Source organism: Microtus oregoni, unplaced genomic scaffold (assembly GCF_018167655.1).
Source record: "Microtus oregoni isolate MIOR12 unplaced genomic scaffold, Mior012 000004F_ref0000308, whole genome shotgun sequence".
Taxonomy (NCBI): domain Eukaryota; kingdom Metazoa; phylum Chordata; class Mammalia; order Rodentia; family Cricetidae; genus Microtus; species Microtus oregoni.
The window spans coordinates 24,041,830-24,060,531 of NW_024543063.1; the positions used below are offsets into that span (position 1 = coordinate 24,041,830).

The 18,702-nt window shown below is 36.4% G+C and overlaps 1 protein-coding gene across 12 annotated transcripts in view; it reads right to left on the bottom strand.

Annotated features, from left to right (window-relative positions):
• Positions 1-18,702, bottom strand: part of Trip12 (thyroid hormone receptor interactor 12) — a 120,688-nt gene that overhangs the window by 26,438 nt on the left and 75,548 nt on the right. For 7 of the 12 annotated variants that reach the window (XR_005974154.1, XM_041650034.1, XM_041650036.1 and 4 more), the window contains 11 exons: positions 16,539-16,656; positions 16,288-16,447; positions 14,412-14,565; positions 13,114-13,342; positions 12,728-12,846; positions 8,965-9,172; positions 5,619-5,719; positions 5,285-5,459; positions 4,010-4,151; positions 2,711-2,902; positions 1,082-1,233 (listed from right to left, as the gene is read on the bottom strand). Coding sequence is in view for 11 of the 12 variants with exons in the window: in XM_041650034.1 (XP_041505968.1) it covers positions 1,082-1,233; positions 2,711-2,902; positions 4,010-4,151; positions 5,285-5,459; positions 5,619-5,719; positions 8,965-9,172; positions 12,728-12,846; positions 13,114-13,342; positions 14,412-14,565; positions 16,288-16,447; positions 16,539-16,656 (1,750 nt within the window). In the remaining variant the exon portion in view is untranslated. The remainder of the gene's footprint in view (positions 1-1,081; positions 1,234-2,710; positions 2,903-4,009; positions 4,152-5,284; positions 5,460-5,618; positions 5,720-8,964; positions 9,173-12,727; positions 12,847-13,113; positions 13,343-14,411; positions 14,566-16,287; positions 16,448-16,538; positions 16,657-18,702) is intronic. The other 5 variants (XM_041650040.1, XM_041650037.1, XM_041650043.1 and 2 more) reach the window with 1 other exon arrangement.

Below are 18,702 nucleotides of genomic sequence, written 5' to 3' on the forward strand. Positions count from 1 at the left end.
TTGAGACTCAAATAGCCCACGTTAGTTCTAAATTCTAAGATGCTTTTCTGCCTACACTTTGTGGTTATTCATTTAAAAGGATGTAGCAAAGTAAAGTGAAGGTTAGTTTTAAATTTTGTATTTTATTTATAAGAGAAATCTAAAGGAAAAAATATAGGATTCTACCCTCTTTATTTTTTGGTTGGGATCACAGGTATGCCACCATATTTTGTGATATCCCTTTGTTTCACAAAACTATTCCAAGATAGTATAGTGCTATAGCACATTATACAGAAAACAACTTAAGCCGCACTATGGAGAGCATTATCTACATTGACTACAGATACTGTTTCGATTCAAATTTTTAAAAATGTTTTAAAACACATAAAAACATGGATTTTAAAATAAAAATAACTTTTTCAATGAAGCTTACAGAACTGCCTAACAATTTTATCTTTCTATAACAACTTACATAGTAAAACCCATTATAGTTATATAGTTATAACCACTTATCACATAAAGTCTCAGAATAAATGTTTTGTTGCCCACATACAAAAAAATTATTTGAGACTGGGCAGTGGCAGCACATGCTTTTAATTCCAGCACTAGAGAGACAGATAGGCAGGTATCTGTGAGTTTGAGGCCAGCCCTGTCTACAAAGTGAGTTCCAGGACAGCCAGAGCTGTTACACAGAAAAACCTCATCTAGAAAATCAAAATAAATGAAAAAAATAGTTGGAGAAGCATTACATATTAAAACTTATCAATGTAGAGAAACTAAAAATGTGTTTCAAATATTGTCAATCCAGTCACTGATTTACTTATGTTAGAAATATTAGTTGTCAAAATACACGGTGCGAGCTAAAAGTAGTGTCACACGCCTAATCCCAGCACTTGGGAGACAGAGACAGGTAGATCTCTGAATTTCAGTCTAGCCTGGTATATGAAGTTCTAGGACAGGCCAGACTACACAGCAAATTCCTGTCTTTAAAAAACAAAACAAAACAAAAACATGATCTTACCAAGAGCTTACCAAACCTCTCACCATGGTTTCCTTCAACAATTCTAGTAGAAAGTGGCCATGCCCAGGCAATGGTCCTTACCTGCCTCCAGCCCCATTTCCACTAGGGAAATCGTGCACTTTGACTGGAAATTGCTCCATTTGGCTGAGGCAGTTGTTCATCTTATGAACTAGTGCCAACAAAGGCGCATGGCCCACTGGTTCTACTCTTCCAATGGGCTCTTCTCCAGGAAGCTAGAGTTACAAATAATCAAACATTAAACAAACCTTTTGAAAAGTCAACACTCCATAGCAAAGATATTTTTAAATAATTTACTTATATATGAATATTTTGCCTTTATGTATTCTTGGGTGTCACATGCATGCCTGCCTGGTGCCCTAGGAGTTCATAAAATCCTCGGAAACTGGAGTTACAGATGGTCATGAGCCACCATGTGGATGCTTGGAATTGAACCTGGGTTCTCTGGAAGAGCAGCCAGTGTTCTTAAGCACTGAGCCATCTCCCCAGCCCCTAGCAAAAACATTTTAATAAGAAGTTTTACAAATGGAGATTTATCTATCAATTTTCTTTCTTTTATAATAGATTTCATTAGGACAATGTTTCCAAGTAAGTTAGTTAGTTCTTTTTATTTTATTTTATGTGCACTGATTAGTGTTTTTCCTGTCTGTATGTACGTCTCTGTAAGGGCACTGGATCCCTGGAACTGGAGTTACAGACAGCAGTTCTAAGTTGCCATGTGGGTGCTGGGACTGAAACCTTTGGGAAGAGTGGCAGCGGTTTTAAGCACTGAGTCATCTCTTCAGCCCCATATACATAATCTTAAGCAAGATAGAAAACCCTTGGGATATCCACACTTGCACCCACATACATGTGAAAATAAGATTTAAAATTAGTATCTACCAATACCACTTCTGACTTTAGACAGTGTTCCAAAATGCCTATGAACACTTAAAAGGGGCATGGTTAAGCAAATAAACAGTAATCATTAAGCTCATCATAACCCCCCCCCCCCCAAAAGGCCACTTCCTGAGTTATGACTCTAAAGCAGTTGTAACAGGAGGTCTAATCAAGACTATGTGAGAGTTGTTAGCTCTGTTCTCACCTAAGGGCAAAGAGAAAAGGTGGGAACCAGCCTACAGACCCAGACCCTGTCCTTGTAACCTATAAAGATTGTTGTTAAGCATCTTTTATGGAAAAAACAATAACCTCAACAAATAGTAATAAATATTAAAATGTAAAACTACTACTAATGATTTACCTTGTGGGAGGGAGGGGAGAAAAATACTTGACAAAGTTGATGTGGGCTTCAGGTCACTAGTGGTTGGAAGAATGGCTTTTTGTTTTATTTTTCTACCCAAACTGGTCTAAAACTCACATAACTGAGGATGATCTGTACTGCCTTGCCCTCCAAGTGTTGGGATCTCAATCATAGGCTTCATGTCTGGTTGCATTTTACTATCTATTTTATGACACATAAAAATTTAAGGAAGTCAGGCATGGTAACTCATACCTTTAACACCAGCACCAGGGAGGCAAAGGCAATCAGATCTCTGAATTCTAGGCCAGGCTCATCTATAATAAAACCTTGTCAATAAATACATGTCAAAGGAATCTAACTGAATAGGCAACACACAACATACTCTTATTGGGACACAAATGTACGCACTTGCTAGCACCGATTCTATTAAGATGTGACCGTTATTAACTTACTGGAGAAGAAAAAAATACATGTAGGAATCGCTTTAATCGGATCTCTCGGCTGACAGCATCCTTTTCACTTTTAGATGTCAAGTAGAACAACAGTTGTTTCACAAATCCACTATGTTGGATTTCAAATGATGAAACATCTGATTCGGAGACTATGCTACGGATTTCTACAAGGCACTCAGCTCCACCGTCCACCTGAAACAGTGAAGAGAATTCTATACTGATTTAAACAGTACAATTCACATTTCCCCAAAAGTTAATCAAAATATATTTACATGGGCCAGCTATGAACCATATGAGCTGTAATACAATCTTCCAGGTAAGATGAGCCCACTGGAGCAACGTGGCTCAAACATTACTTGGCAAATTCTTTCCTTAAGATTTGAAGCCCACTGCACATGAAGGAATTCATTTCAGTGGAGGTCAAAAGCCCTCCTGTTGTTTTGCTAAATGGCCAGAGTCAAAACATCTTATAAATAATCAGATTAGTGTTGGTCCCAGTCTTGGTCAGAGAACGTTGTTTGCAACAGACAATAATATTTAGTCATAACTGGTAAAAGTGCTGAGAAAAATTTTTTTTTAACCATTCATCCCAAAGCAGAACATCTATTATCAATCCTTACAAGGCTCAGGGAACACTACAGAAAAAGATTTCATGATGAAGAACAGGCATTCCATTTAACTAATGCATTTTCTAGGTAGAGATTAAAAAATAATATAATAATACAAACTCAAAATAAAGGGGCTAACAGAAAAAAATTGTGTCATTAAGTGAATGGATACTTGAGAACCAGAAGAGAGGGGGAACAGGAGAGGGTATTGGGAGGGAAATTTGAATACAATCAAAGTACATAATATACATGTATAAATGTCATAGTGAAGATCATAACTTTGTATAATTAATTAATAACTTTTTCAAATTAGAATAACGTTCATTTTGAAAGCAAGATTAAAACGATGAAATGTGATGTGGTTTTAGTTAGTAAACTTAAATATTTATAAAATAGCTTAGAAAACAAGAACGGAAATTAGAAAAGGTACATTTACAAAGTCAATGAAATGGTCATGGCATAGTCTCACGGCTTTCCAAGTAAATGCTATGAGTCTGCAGGTGGGGACAGGTATGTGGATTTAGAAAGGACATTCTTAAGAAACCATCTGAAATTTTGTCATTTGTCAAGAACTAGAGAGCACAAAGAATGAAAAGTAATGGCAAGTCAAGGGACACGGAGCAAAAGAAACCAATGTTTCTACAAATCCCAAGAAATCATCCACCGGCAAACAAAATGCACTGCACAGTACCTGGAGGTTGAGTTGTTCAGTTGCAGCACAAAGTCTCTGAAGTACATTCAAGGCAGGGTTGCTTCCATCCATATTCTCTGAACTAAAGTAACGCTCAACAAATTTATGCGCCTGCTCCTTAATCCAACCTTTAATTTTTTCTCTACAAGGAGGTAAAAGGAGATATTAATGTTTCCATGTAGGTAAAAAAAAATCTAAACTGAAAGTCAGATTAGGGACCTGTAAGATGTGAGTTCAATACCCAGGACGGTGGAGAAAACCAACTTCTGCAAGTTGTTTACTGACTTCTACAAGTACTTAGTTAGATACACACACATATATATATAGACATAAAGGAAATAAAATTACAGCTTTTATTAAAAACAACTAACAGCTCACTTAAAACACTTACTGGCCTATGATCATTACTGTAATTCAGATTAAGCAAATATAGGTTCATTCTGAAAACAAGCTAAGATGTATCTGTAGAATTGCTTAGGTATGTAGAATATATTTCAAGGCATCGCATGAACAGTAACAAGATGTTCAAATTTTCTAAGTGTTCATACCCGAATACAAATTTACAAAATAATTGACAAAAGGAAAAAATATATCTACACTGTTCATCACTGTTCCCTAAAGAGGTGAGGTGAAGATAAGGTATACCAGACGGATGTGATCAGGCTGTTGAAATTATAAACTTTAAAAATACATTTGCTTATTATTCTTCATAACTAATTTAGAGAATCAGCAGCCAACTCAATCAAATTAAAAGTTATCTTTAAAATAAAGTATTACTGGGAAAATGTCTTATTTATAGAGGAAGTAGTCTACACAGGTACTCTACATCAAGTGCCTTCCCAAGAAAGGCATTGCCATATGACCCACACGCTGGAAAGAAATTAGTATCTGACATGGAGTCAAGTACGTTTTTAAAAAAGCAGCTGCTCTCCCTTACAAATCTTCAAATTCCATTAAGTAGGTAGAAAAATTTCATTAAAATGTATAAACAGAAAATGCAAGCATAATTCAATAAAAGGTTTCACATAGAAGAAAACTATCCAGAGCTGTCAAGTAGATATATTATATATATTTTTATATGCAGGGGATAGGGCTGAAACCATAGGCAAGTCCTGAGCTACATACATACATCCTCATAAGAATCTACCTAATCTGAGTTGAGAATAAATTGAACCAAGTCCATGTATCATCTCCATGTAATGAAGGTGCTCAATACAATCATACTGAGACCTTTCAGATGAAGAACTCCCACCCCCAATCCCAGCACAACTTTACCTATTATTGGATATGGTGTCTTTTGAGGCTGCCCTGGAAAGACCACTAACTCCTGCAGTTCGTGCTGGCTCAATGTTGTTGCTGTTGGACTGTGCACTTAATCTTCCCCACGTTTTTGGATTCAAGCTTGCCAGGAAGGAAGATTTGGGTGACTGAGTAGTGGTAGGGCTTTTAGCTATAAAGAGAAAAGAATTACATTCAAATTATTTCAACAAAACTGAGAAAAAAATCAACAAAACATTCACAGACATAATATAGGAATTAAGAGCACCAAATCATGAGCAAACTTATCACCTTCTCCTCCATTTACCTATTAGTTCAATAAAGGACTCACCTTGATTGTCTACTTTGTCATCATCTCTTGGAGGTGAATACTTTGGCCTTCTTGGCCCTCGTTTTGGCAGTCGTTTTCTCTTGAGAACATCACTTAATCGACTGTTGTACAGAAAAACAATGGATGAGGTTAGCAATTACCACGGAAGAACCCAGCTAAGATACTAGAGGCAGTGACACAAATAAAAATGTCACAACAATTTTCGTTGAGTGATTTTAATATGGAATCTGCAACAGTCATACTCGAAAGGATGTATGGAGACAGAAAATTGCTGCTAAAAAATAAAAACCAAAGGCTTAATTTTCTTCATATGCAATTTTGTAAAATGTAATGTATTTAAATAAAAATACAAAGAATGATTGACAAAAAAATAAAACCAAACGAGTATATTTCTTCCCTAACCTAACTTGAAACACATGGGGCTTAATGTTCATACTAACTACTTACAGTATTATATCCAAAAGGCATAACGAAGGCAATAACAACATAATGATTTCCATAACTGTTTTTAAACTATATAAGTCTATTAAGTGATAATGTGAACAACCTATTCGGACCTAGAACCAATATTAATTGAATTGTCTACAGCATTTCTTTTATCACGTTTTGTTTGATTGTTGAGACAGCATTTCCACATTACCTTAGGTTGGACCTCAAATCCATGATTCTCTTCCCTCACCCTTTGGCTCTGAGAGTAGGGAGGGCTTCACTTCATCTGCCCAAAGACTTTATTCTAAACAACACTACAAATACACTACACCACACCTTGCAACCTCCTGCTCTTGACATTAAAAATTATTTCTGAAATTATTTAAAAACAAAAATACAAAAGAATGAGCAGATAAATGAACATTCTAGGGGACAGCAAAATAGCTAAATAAGTAAAGGACTTGCCGTCAAGCCAGACAACCTGAATATGATAGAACAAATGAACCAACTGGTGCAAACTGTCCTCTGACTTCCAACACTGGCACCAGGGAACACAAACACAAATAAATATGCTTTTAAAAATTAAGCAAATTGTTCCAGCTGTGTTGCTCTATAGCTCAAATAACATTTAAATAATTTAAATGAAGACTCCCAGAGTCTGGTAATTCTATGAAATAGGTATACTTAATATATTCAAATACACAACCAAGAAAAATAAATTTTCAGGAAGAAATAGGCTATAACAACTTGTAAATGAAAAATGAACATTTTACTTGGAGGGCTGAAGACATGGTTCAACAGTTAAAAGCATCTGTTTCTCTCTAGGAATTAGGGTCTGTTTCCAGCACCTACATGGAGGATCACAACCTTATTTCTGGGCATCTGATGCTCTCTTTTAGCCTCTGAAGGTACCTACACATTTATAGTGCTCAAACATATACTAAGGTGCACATACATAACAAAAACAATGAGGACTGCCTGTAAGGCCTGTTCTACACAGTGAGTTCTTGATGAGAGAGTCAGTGCTACATACCAAGATTTAAAAACTTGGAACAAGGAACAAATTAAGATAAAATATTTTAAAAGAAAGGCTTTCTTTGGAATAATAAACTATTAGATTACATAATAAACAACTACTTCCTTATTGAAACTGGCTTAGAAATATTATATTATTATCAAACTATTATAAGCAGTTGTTAATTAATATAATATTAGGAGATTATTTTAGTTCCAGGACACAAACCCTATCTCCATCACCCCCATGCAAAAGAAAGATTACATCTGTCTGCGTTATCTCACAGAATTCTGTGATGGAGCAATTAAAGATATCTCAGGCATCAAGTAAACATTTTATAGTAAAGCCCTGTATTAATATACGGTTACTGAAAGACCACAGTATAGAAGAAGTGCTGAGGTGGAGGAACAATAAGGTAGAAGGGTAAATGGGAGAAAAGCACAACAGCATCACAGATAGGAAGGTAGAAAGTCCAACAGGCTCAAAGCCTAATTTTCACAAACTTGCCCAATTAACAAAGAAAAGCATAAACTCACCCCCTTTCCTGGATTAGCAAACAGTCCCAACTAGAATTTTTACTTAAGCTAAAGTACGTAACTGCCACAAGGTGGCAGCAAAATAACTTCCTTCAAGCATCTGACCCCCAGCCATCTAGCCAGATGTACAAGACAGGTTCTTTAAGATTTAAATTTAAAATCCCAGTGAGAATATTTTACCAGATATATATTACAGGAGCTAGCTCTGATTTCCTAGCAGCCACATGAGTTCAATTCCCAGCACCTACAAGGCAACTCACTACCATCTTGTAAGTCTAGTCCCAGAAGGTTGGGTGGTGTCTTCTTTTGGCCTGCAAGGGAACTGCATGAACATGACACAGAACCATCCATGTAGGCAAAAACACCCCTAAATATGTTAATAAAAATGATAAAAGTTTTCGTGAAAAAATTTTAAGATGTATTTTATAGCAAAAAGAAAAACACTTATTGATTATGCTGCGTACAATTTAAATTTCAGAACTGAATGTGGCTTTATCATATACAATTCATGGCAATATTCCAATTTCCAAAATAAAATAAGACCTCTTAAATGTATGATCTTCTAATGCAACAATTTAAAAAATATAAAAGTTTCCCAATATCCTACCATAGTACAGCAGAACAAGCATAAATGAGTTTAAGAACTACCATTTATTTACCTTTAAGATATAACCATGTGCTTGGGAATTAAAGCTAAATGAGAAGTCAGGTTTGGCTACCTTGCCTACAGTCTCTAATTTTATATTTTTCACTGCATCAACACTTTATATCACAAAGGAAGATCTGCAGTAATACAAAGTAATTACAAAATTATGGAATCAGGGAGCCAGGTGGTGGTGGTGCATGCCTTTAATCCTAGCACTCAGGAGGCAGAGGCAGGCGGATCTCTGTGAGTTCGAGGCCAGCCTGGTCTACAAGAGCTAATTCCAGGACAGGAACCAAAAGCTACGGAGAGAGAAACCCTGTCTTGAAAATCCAAAATAAATAAATAAATAAACAAACAAACAAATAAAAAAAACATGGAATCAGAAACAAAGGTTAAAATACTCTGTGATATGTGTAAACAAACCTATTATGTCTGTACTTCATTTCAATTTGTGTACCAATGTGAATTAAATGCTCATATCTCATGTAACTACAAAACAGGGACCAGTAAAGTAGCTTCCCTAAAGTTATTTTCTTTCCACTCCAAAGGGCAGAAGAGCTGAGGAAATACTTCTGTGGTAGAGGTTAATTGCTGAGGCTACAGAATCAATTCACACTACCACAAAAAAGTCCACTCTCAGGTATTTTATTCTCAAGTAAGAGTCTAGGACATCAATGCAGATAAAGGCAAAGTACTTTAAAAATTCACAACAAAACTCACCCTTGAGGGCTCAGGTCCAGTGAATCATCTCTGCTATGCTGCAAGCTGGGTGACCCAAGATCAGCAGAAGCATTGGTTGCAGCCGTGGCTGTCCCACTGCTGGCTGGTGTTGTGGACCCCAGGGATCCTGAACCATTTGTACACGCCTTTGGTGGACTTGTCAACAAAGACTCAGATTCTGCTAAATGCTTTACTTGATGCATGACACCTTCAAACACAACAAAAAGAGAGGTCAGTTTAATCAGGAGTTAAGAATAACCCCCACCACTATGAAATCCCTAAATGTTAAGCCTAATAAGCTAGAAATAAAGCCAGGAAAAGAAGTTTCCATATCAACTCCAATCAAAAAGAGTAAAATTCAGGGGCTGGAGAGATAGCTCAGAGGTTCAGAGGCTCCTCTTCCAGAGGTCCCGGGTTCAATTTCTAGGTCATACATGGTAGCTCACAACCATCTAATAATGAGATCTGGTACCCTCTTCTGGCATGCAGGCATGTATGTAGAAAGAACACTATTTACTTATATAATAAATAAATCTTTTAAAAATAAATAAAATGCAAAGGTATTTTTATTGAATGATTTCTAATCTTCAAACCAAAAATCATATAAAACAGTTATACAAAAAGTAGAAAATAACCACTTTATAAACAATAGTAAATCTAAGAAACACAGCACACATCACAGTATGATAACCGCAAAGGGAAGAGACATAAGTAGTCAATTAGCTTCAAAGGTTATGAGGGAAACACTGTAAAAATACTGCTATCTATAAAAGGGCTACTGGTGGCCACACTGTCAGAGAAAGGAGAACTGAAGAGTTCCTATTGTGATAGGAGATACACAGTCACAGATATCTAAGAAAGCCTGTGTCAAATATATGAAATTCTGTGGGTGAAATTATATATGATTGCACAGACATTTTTTCAGGGGTCCTAATCTTTCATTAGATTCTTGTTGCTTTATGCTGTTTAGGGTTTTTTGTTTGCTGTTGTTTGTTGGGATCTTAGAATTTTCTATATAGACCAGGCTGGCCTCAAACTAACAGATATTCACCCATCTCTGTCTCCCGAGGACTGGGATTATAGATGGGCACTACCATACCTGGCTTCCTTTAGATTCTTTAAGAAAAGAAGGGGGGAGGGGCGGATGATTTATACTTTAGGCACTTGTTATAAAAATATGTTTTAGGTAGATACTGAGTACATGGTTATCAGGCAGGACAAAAGCAAAAATGACTAGGAATGATACATTTCTTAAGGATGCCAGTAAGTAATGATGAACTCATAAAACAATACAGCAAGCTAGTGTACACTGCAGAAGAACCAAGCTCAATCTGGAAGGAAAATAAGACCTTCAGGAAGAGGCTAATGTTTATTCTGGTGTTTTATGAGTAGCATGACCTAGCCATGCACAATTAACACCATTATGTATGCACCACAAATATTTGAAGTTAGAAAACAGAATACGATGGTACAGCAGATTCTCTAAGCTTAGCAAAAAATACTTGGCATGGGATAGAGATGAAGTGGGCAAGTGGATCTCATTTACTTCTAAACCAAAAAATTAGATGTGTACCCGCACACCTACCTCACTTGTTACAGACAGGTAATGGAAAAACAATGCTTTGTCTTTAACATCTTTAGCATCAACACCTACTGCTGTTTTTGTTCTGTTTTTTGTTTGTTTTCTTTTTCTTTTTGAGTATTTTGTTAGTTGAACAAAGCTAGTTACTTGGAGATGATGGTGTCGCACTATGTTAGCTCTTGGGTTGGAAGTCAAGAGATCGTACCCCTCTTTTGGATTTAAGGTATACACCACTTTACAAAGACAACTTTAAATCGTTAAATCTTCTTCCTCCTTTGTTCCTTTTTCTATATTGGCCTATTTATAATATTTTAAAACACGGAAAAGATTAAAACCCCAATATAAGAAGTGTTGAGTCTAACGAGGCAAGCAGACCAGGCCTTCTTGCTCAGCCATCATTGGAAGCTTCCCCTAGCCTGGTGGTGGCACACACCTTTACCCGGCACCCAGGAGAGGGAGGCAGGCAGATTTCTGAGTCAGAAAGCCAGCCTGGTCTATAGAGTGAGTTCTAGGAGTCAGGGCTACACAGAGGAAACTCTGTCTCAAAACAAAACACAAAAAAACCAAACAACAAAAAACAAACAAACAAACAAAAGAACCCACCAACACCAACATTATCAACAACAAAAAGTTTCCTCCTGCAGCACATGGTAACAAAAAGACAGAAATCCACAGGCAGATAAAGGGACACTGGAACACTGAGCCTGGATGAAATGACTCCATCAAAATCTCCCCTCAGGACTTGAGGGACCATGAGAATGGTGATGGGGATAATTTAAAAGCCAGAGGGAATGGAGAACATAAGGGAATTAAGGCTCTCTAAACAATATATATAACTCAGAGACTGGGGCAGCAGGCACAGGTCAGCATGGGTCCGCACCACATGGAGTCACAGAGCTGAAGAAGTGGAAACAAGCTGCCACTCCTAACCCTCTAATTCAGAAGCTATCAACTGATAACCACCTGCAAATGAAAATTTGGTATTCTCCAAGGGAGTCTCACTCAGGAAATAAAACTAAGGATATGCTGCTGGTCCAGCAGTAGATGGTCAGCATAAATGAAGTTCCTCATCTCAATGTCACATCAAGGTTTTTCCTTTTACCCCTTTTACTCCTCCCCCTTTTTTTCCCCTATTTATTCTTGTTTTGTACATTTTTCTTGTCTCTCTTAACACTAGAGATCCTTTGAGTATATATTATGGCTTTCATTTCAGTGTTTTTATGGGATTATGGGATTCTTAAATTATGAACAGTGGGTCTCTACACATGTATCTGTTTCTTGTGACTTCTGTTGGGCTTGTTTCTACAGTTTGTTTTGTCTTCTGATGTATTAGTTTTTCTTCATCTAATTTCATTTTATTTAATTGTTATTCCTTAGAAACTTGTTTGCTTTCGAATGAGAGACAGAAAGAGCATGGATCCTGACCGGGAGCGGAGAGAAACTGGGAAGGGAAACAGTAATTAGGATATATTATGTGAGGGGGGAAAATCTATTTCCATTAAAGGGAAAACAGAAAAGGTAATCAAGAGCTGGAGAGATGGCTCAGTTGTTAACAGTACTAGCTGCTTTTGCAGAAGACCTGAGTTCAATTCTCAGCATCCATATGACAGCCCACAACTATCTGTTAAATCCAGTTACAGAGAATCTGATCATGTACACTCTCAACCCAATAAAAGATAAAGTAAATGCTGAACTGTTTTGCTCTACTGCTATGATGCGCTGCAACCTTATTCATGGAATTACTATAGACTGCTGACATAAAAGTCTGACTGCTGCCAAACTTGAGCACATATTGGGGGTAGGAAGATCACTGAGAATGACTACAGTCATCAGTGATAGTCAATTTCAAGCTTCATGTACTTAGCACAATAAACATATTACACATGAAACACTCTATGCTTGAGTTCTTAAACACATAATCTTTCATATGAACAACTAATACTTTTCTTGTAGACACTGAACACATCACATCAAGCTCTAGACTCATCAACTTATTATCAAAAATGGCAATGAAATTAAAGGTGGTGGTGGCGCATGTCTTTAATTCCAGCACTCAGGAGGCAAAAGTAGGCAGATCTCTGAGTTAAAGGCCACCTGGTCTACAGACCAAGTTCCAGGGCTTCCAGGACTACATAGCGGGGGGAAAAAAAAGGGGGGGGGGTGGAGGGAGAAAAGCATTACCTTCTCTTCTGAAGTAAACACTGAAAATATCAGGTAACTTTTGCATTAAGATTTCTGCCATCTGAAGTGCTCCAACTACTATCTTCAGATCTTGACTTGATAGCATGGAAGCAATGTGACTAAAAATAAAACATTTGTGTATGAGCAATGTGAAGTTGGTCTCTGTTTCTGGTCATACTACTTAAAATTTAAGAACAAAATTCCATTCTATTATAACAATTATAATTTTTATTAAATTCAGTTAGATTTTAAATTATATTAAAATAAAATTCAAGACGTTCCAAACAAACTTTACTTCATTTTTTTTCTGTACCATGATTTGGAAATTTTTAAAATTACTTCAGATTTGAATTTTTAAAACATTTTTAGCATTTTCATGAACACACCTTGAAACAGCATGATTTTTCAGAACATCCTTCAGAAGTTCAGCATCAGCAAAATAAATTATCCTAAGAATTGCTCTAAGGCACTTATGTCTGACTGCAGGTCCTGCTGAGGAGCTATACACTTCATAGAGAACACCAAATAAAGTCTTAATGAAAGACTTAGCCAGTTCCGGATCTTCTTTCATTAGCTGTGCTCGAGCATCATCCTTCTTTAACTCTGAATATCCACCTGATGTTTAAAAAAAAAAAAAAAAAAAGTCAATTCCTGAAGTGGCTGACTACTATAGAAACACAGCAAAAACCAAGTATTCAGCCAAGCAACTCTGTGAAATACTAGGGCAGCCTTTCTCATTATAGAACAAACTGACTTTTCTGAGCATTAGGAGACTACTGGACTGACTATTCTGACCAGTAAAGTATCACTGTACTAAGTATGCTTCTTTGTACTAAAACATAGTCTAAGAAGGACTAGGAAAATTTCAATACTAACCTACTAAAATACAGGTTGAAATAAATACAGGACAGTATATAGTAACAAAGTTATTATGCAGATAAAAGTTATCAAAAAAACTGGAAAACAAGGTGACTCTGCTATTTTGTTCACAAAGAATATGTATAAAGGAGAATGAAACTGATGAAGACTATGAACAAGAGTTTGGCCAATTATGGTTACACATCTTGCCCTTTGCCTATAAAGTACATTTGTTTATGTCTTATAATATGATAGCTTTGAGACTACGATAGTATTAAAAGAGGCAAAGACTATATAACCTCTGAAGTTTCCAACATTTACTACCCAGACCTTTTCTGATGGAGTGTTGTAGGGTCAGATCAAGTGAACCTGCATTCTAACCCGCACCCCATCACTTAAAAAAAAAAATTGTGGAAAAGACATAGCACATGTAGCAATACTGACTTATTCATAATAACTGAGGCATGGGCTTTAATTAAATATATCACCATTATTCAACAATCTTACCTCCCTCCAAGGATACTCAATGAAACCATAACTATGCAAAAAGAAAATATTACGCCTGGAGTCTTAGACTTCAGGAAAGAGGGAGGGAGGGAGGGAGGAAGGGAGGGAGGGAAAAAAAAATTACAGGTTCCAGTAAGAAGGTAAAGGTGCTTATAAGGCCAAAGACTAGAACCTACATGGCAGAAGAGAAATAGCTCCTTCGAGTTACTCTCTGTTTTCCACATACATGTTATTGTATGCCCACATAACATACTCAAAATCAATGTGAAATAAATAAATCTCAACAGTGCACCTCTACTTAACTCAAAAGGATACTTACTAGTGTTAGTATTGGCTAAGGGGTTAGGTTTTCTCTGAATGGCACGTGCTGTTCCCGTGTCCTCATTGATTTGCTGCATAGAATTAAAATCAATAGTATAAACTCGTCCCAGAGTGGACAAGCTTATCTCATCCTCACCGACCTGATGGGCTGCCTGAGAGCAAAGAGAGAGAAACCTTGAATATAAACATGTAGAAATTCATTAACTTAAGCACAGCAGGGACCCGCTACACATGCTACTTTACATATCTATTTTATGTGGCTAGTAAACTGACAGAAAGTGGAAATTTTAGTACTGCTAACAAAACGCATTGGTTTACCAAATCATTTTAAATTAAACCAAACCATGAGTTCTGAGGCATAAGTCAGATAAAATGAAATACCAAGTGACATAGCATAATTGACATGAAGACACCATTTGTATTTCAAAAGAAATTGTACTGTGAAGTAGCTTTTACATATGTACTTACAACTCTTAATGGTAAGACAGAAAACATTTTTTACCTAATCAGTTTCTACTAACCTAAAATGTTCCTTTAAGCCAAATACCTTGTAAAATTGTCTTTCAGTAAATAAAATACCTTACATTTACATGCTGTTCTAAGACTGTAAGGAGCACAACTAAAACTTAAGATTAATAATCACGATGCAAACACTACACAGAAGAGACTATTATTTAACTTCAGGCACACTAGAGAAGATGCAAAATATGCTACATATGGCAGTTGTGCACATGGAATCCCAGCACTCAGGAGGTTTCCAGGGTCAAAGACAGCTTAGACTAAATAGTAATAACCTATCACTTTAAAAATGAATAAACAAACTACTCTTAATACAAAGATCAGTCTGAGCTGAGACTCCTAGACAGACTTGAGTAACTATCTGGAAATAGAGAATAAACTAACAATGAAGATGTGATTATCAGGAGTATGCTAAAAAGAAAAGCACTTAAAGTTAGAAATTAAGAACACTAGCAGTTGTAATATAAAGGACCAGTCAACAATTAACTCATAAAAGCACAAGTTGGTTCTGAATTCTGAGTTCTTTTATAAGGACTCCAGACTTTAGAAACTGATTGGAGGAACATATCTGGAAACTACAGCTTTATAAGAGGTATAAAGATGGTTGCAATTCAAAAGCTGTATTAAATTTAGAAGAATTATGTTTAAGTATGAAAAATGCTACAAAAAATGTATAGCCTCTTGAGTGCTGAAAACACTTTTCTACCTCAAGTCTTTTTGTCATCTGAGAAATTTAAGATTATTCCAGGGAAAGCAAACATCAGATGAACATAAATCACACAGAAACTGTCATTAACGTTTTAGTATATTCCTACAACATATTATTCATTTTCTTTTCTTATACGAAGTAACAAAAAGTTCCATCATTTTGAGCACTGCTTTCACATTTATGTCATTAAATCTATTGCACAAATACTGAATTACATACTAGTCTATTTATCACAGTTTTCATGTTCACCCTGAGGCAGGTATTTAACTTGTTTTCCCGTTTTTCCCCATTACGTATAAAAAGCACACACTGGGAGATTTCTTCTGGGTTGAAATAATAGACCTGCTCTGAGACATAGTCTAACCCTCCAGTGTTTCCTTTTGGAAACAAAACTATGGGATAAAGAACTTAGATTACTTGCTCCAAGCCAAGCAGGTAGTTAGCAGCAGAAGCAGGACTAGAACATCATGTTTTCTGACCTCAACAGAATGAGGACCTTCTTTCTCAGGAGACAAAATGAGAGAATCTTAAGTTAATTCAAAACTGAGCACACTAAACACACAACCACCTCCCCATTCATCCCTATTCCATCCCTACACCCACTGTCCACAAAAATAGGCATATTTAAATGGTACAATGAAACTACTACCTCAATGATCCGGCTGTCAATCCTGTTATAGGGATGCCAGAGGCCTCGGTCATCCCGCCACTGCCAAATTGCACCATCTGTATTCTGCGCATTTCCCTTCTTTAGCATTGTATCAACTGCAAAAATGCCTTCTTTTGGTAAACATGGCATAAGTTCACTGGAAATAAAAGGTGTAATTATTTTAATAAGCAACTTTCTGTGCCAACGATAGGTGTTAAGACTCTCAAGGAAAATAACCCCATTTTTACCAAATCAGAGAGGTCAGTTCATACAGTTCTTGAGGACTTCGTGGAACAAGATCAATCTGCTCCTGACAACTTCCATTGGAGGCACCACACAGAAGGAAGTGAAGTGTTTCTGCAATGTCTGTTAAGCCAACAACACATAACATAAGCCTATTAAACTAGATGTAGTAATTTATTTAAAAGACAATCATTCCCTAGAGTAGAGCAAAAATTAAAATTATTTACTCACAGAGGATCTGAATATGGAAACTGCAAAAATATAAACCAATTATGTGTGTAAAAAGAACAGCAGAAGAAAGTTTGTGGCTTTTAACCATGTCTTTCTGTGGACTTCCATCCTGAGTACATATCCTTCAGCTTACCCAAAATACCACCATATTGGATCCTTTTGCTACTGTAAGGAGCACAACACTTTCTATCAACAGGCTGTCACTCAGATATACTCATACTTACCACCTTCCTTTTAAATATACTGGAAGCACCTGGAGCTTACGTTCCCTGCCTCACATTAGACTGACATGTTAACTCAGTACAAACATCATTAAACTGCATCAGTATTTGGAGAATCTATGATAATCACTCAAGTGCACAGGTTTAGTCTAACAGCTAAAACCTAAGAAAAGTTATGTCTTTGTTAGTTGTACTATGTTTCTAAAAATATTGTCTACATGTAAATATGCATAAATACAGCTGTGACTTTTATTAATCTTGAAAAGGTATAGTTTTGCCAACTTTTTCGAGTAATATTAGTACACTGTGTAGGGTTTTACAAGGATGCTTTAATGGGCATGAGGACGGAATTCAAAGACAGACCGCTTCCTAGACCTACAGGATGCTTTAATCCTCATTCTACAGAACCACAAAAGGACCTTGAAATTGTGCTATATATTTTTTTATAAAGATATCAGATAAGTGATCAGAAAAGTAGTTAAGATAACCCCTTGAAAAAGAGGTAAACGTGCCCACAATTACTTTTTATCACTATAGAAGGAAACGGTCTAATGTGGTCCATGAGATAAAGGAAATGTCACAATATGACATCAAAGGAAAAGTATCCAGTGTGTTCAAAGAAAGCACTTCCCAAGCTGGTATTTAAAGCTGGACTACTGTCCCTCACAGTAACTAGTGAGAAGCTGTTCTCTAACTCCTCAAAGAGGTCCTAGAGACTTCAGAATAAGTTACAAAGCTACTTGTGAAGAAGTTAAACTTTTCTCCATTTCACTGACGTTGGGAGCACTGTGGAAACAAATCACAGGGGAAACAATAATCTGTCCAACTATCCACCTCAATCACACTGTCTTTTTGTCAAGGTCTATCGTCAATGCATTAGTTCACAAGAAATGCAATGAAAAGTGAAACAAGGTTTATCCAAGACAAAATATTATACAGTCTGAAACGATAAGGCCAAAAGCTGTATTTTAAGTAAAAGGCAAAACTGACCCTCAAGATCGAACCTTGAAATTTAAAATTCCAAGTATAAAATTATTAACCGTGATTGGAGTTGTTCCAATAGTTAACACTATAACAAAGAATCAAGATACAGATTTTTTTCTGAAACCATACCACGTTCTGACATTTACTTATGAGACAAGGCCTAAGAAAGAGGGATCAATTTGTCACTGGTTAAGAAACACAAAATTAGTTAACTTTGTAAAAACTGGAGATACTGATCAGTAAAAATAAGGTCCAGCTTTCTGAGAGAAGAAAGCACTCTACACTCAGATAATTAACTGGAAATATCAAACAAGGGCTGAGAGAATTGAGTTATTGTTAAAAGTAATATAAAAGTTAGAAAACTAAAACTAGATCATTAGTAATTAGTGTAATATGAACAACAATGATCTTGAGTCATTCCCAAAGGTGAGTTTTAAGAATATAACATTAAAATCTCATGATCAAGCCAAGTGTACCAGCATACACTTTTTAATCTCAGCACCAGAGAGGCAGGAGGGATCTAGAAGTTTAAGGCCAGTCCAGTCTACATAGCAAGTTCTAGGTTAACCAGGGCTACATAGAAAAACCCTCTCTCAAAAAAACAAGAAAAGATCTTTAGCACTACTGGATATCAAACACCCAGACTTCGTATAAGTCAGGTAAGCCTCTATCACTGAGCTTACTTTCCTATCCCACCATTTTTCTTCTTCAATAGCCAATGTTATTTATGGTT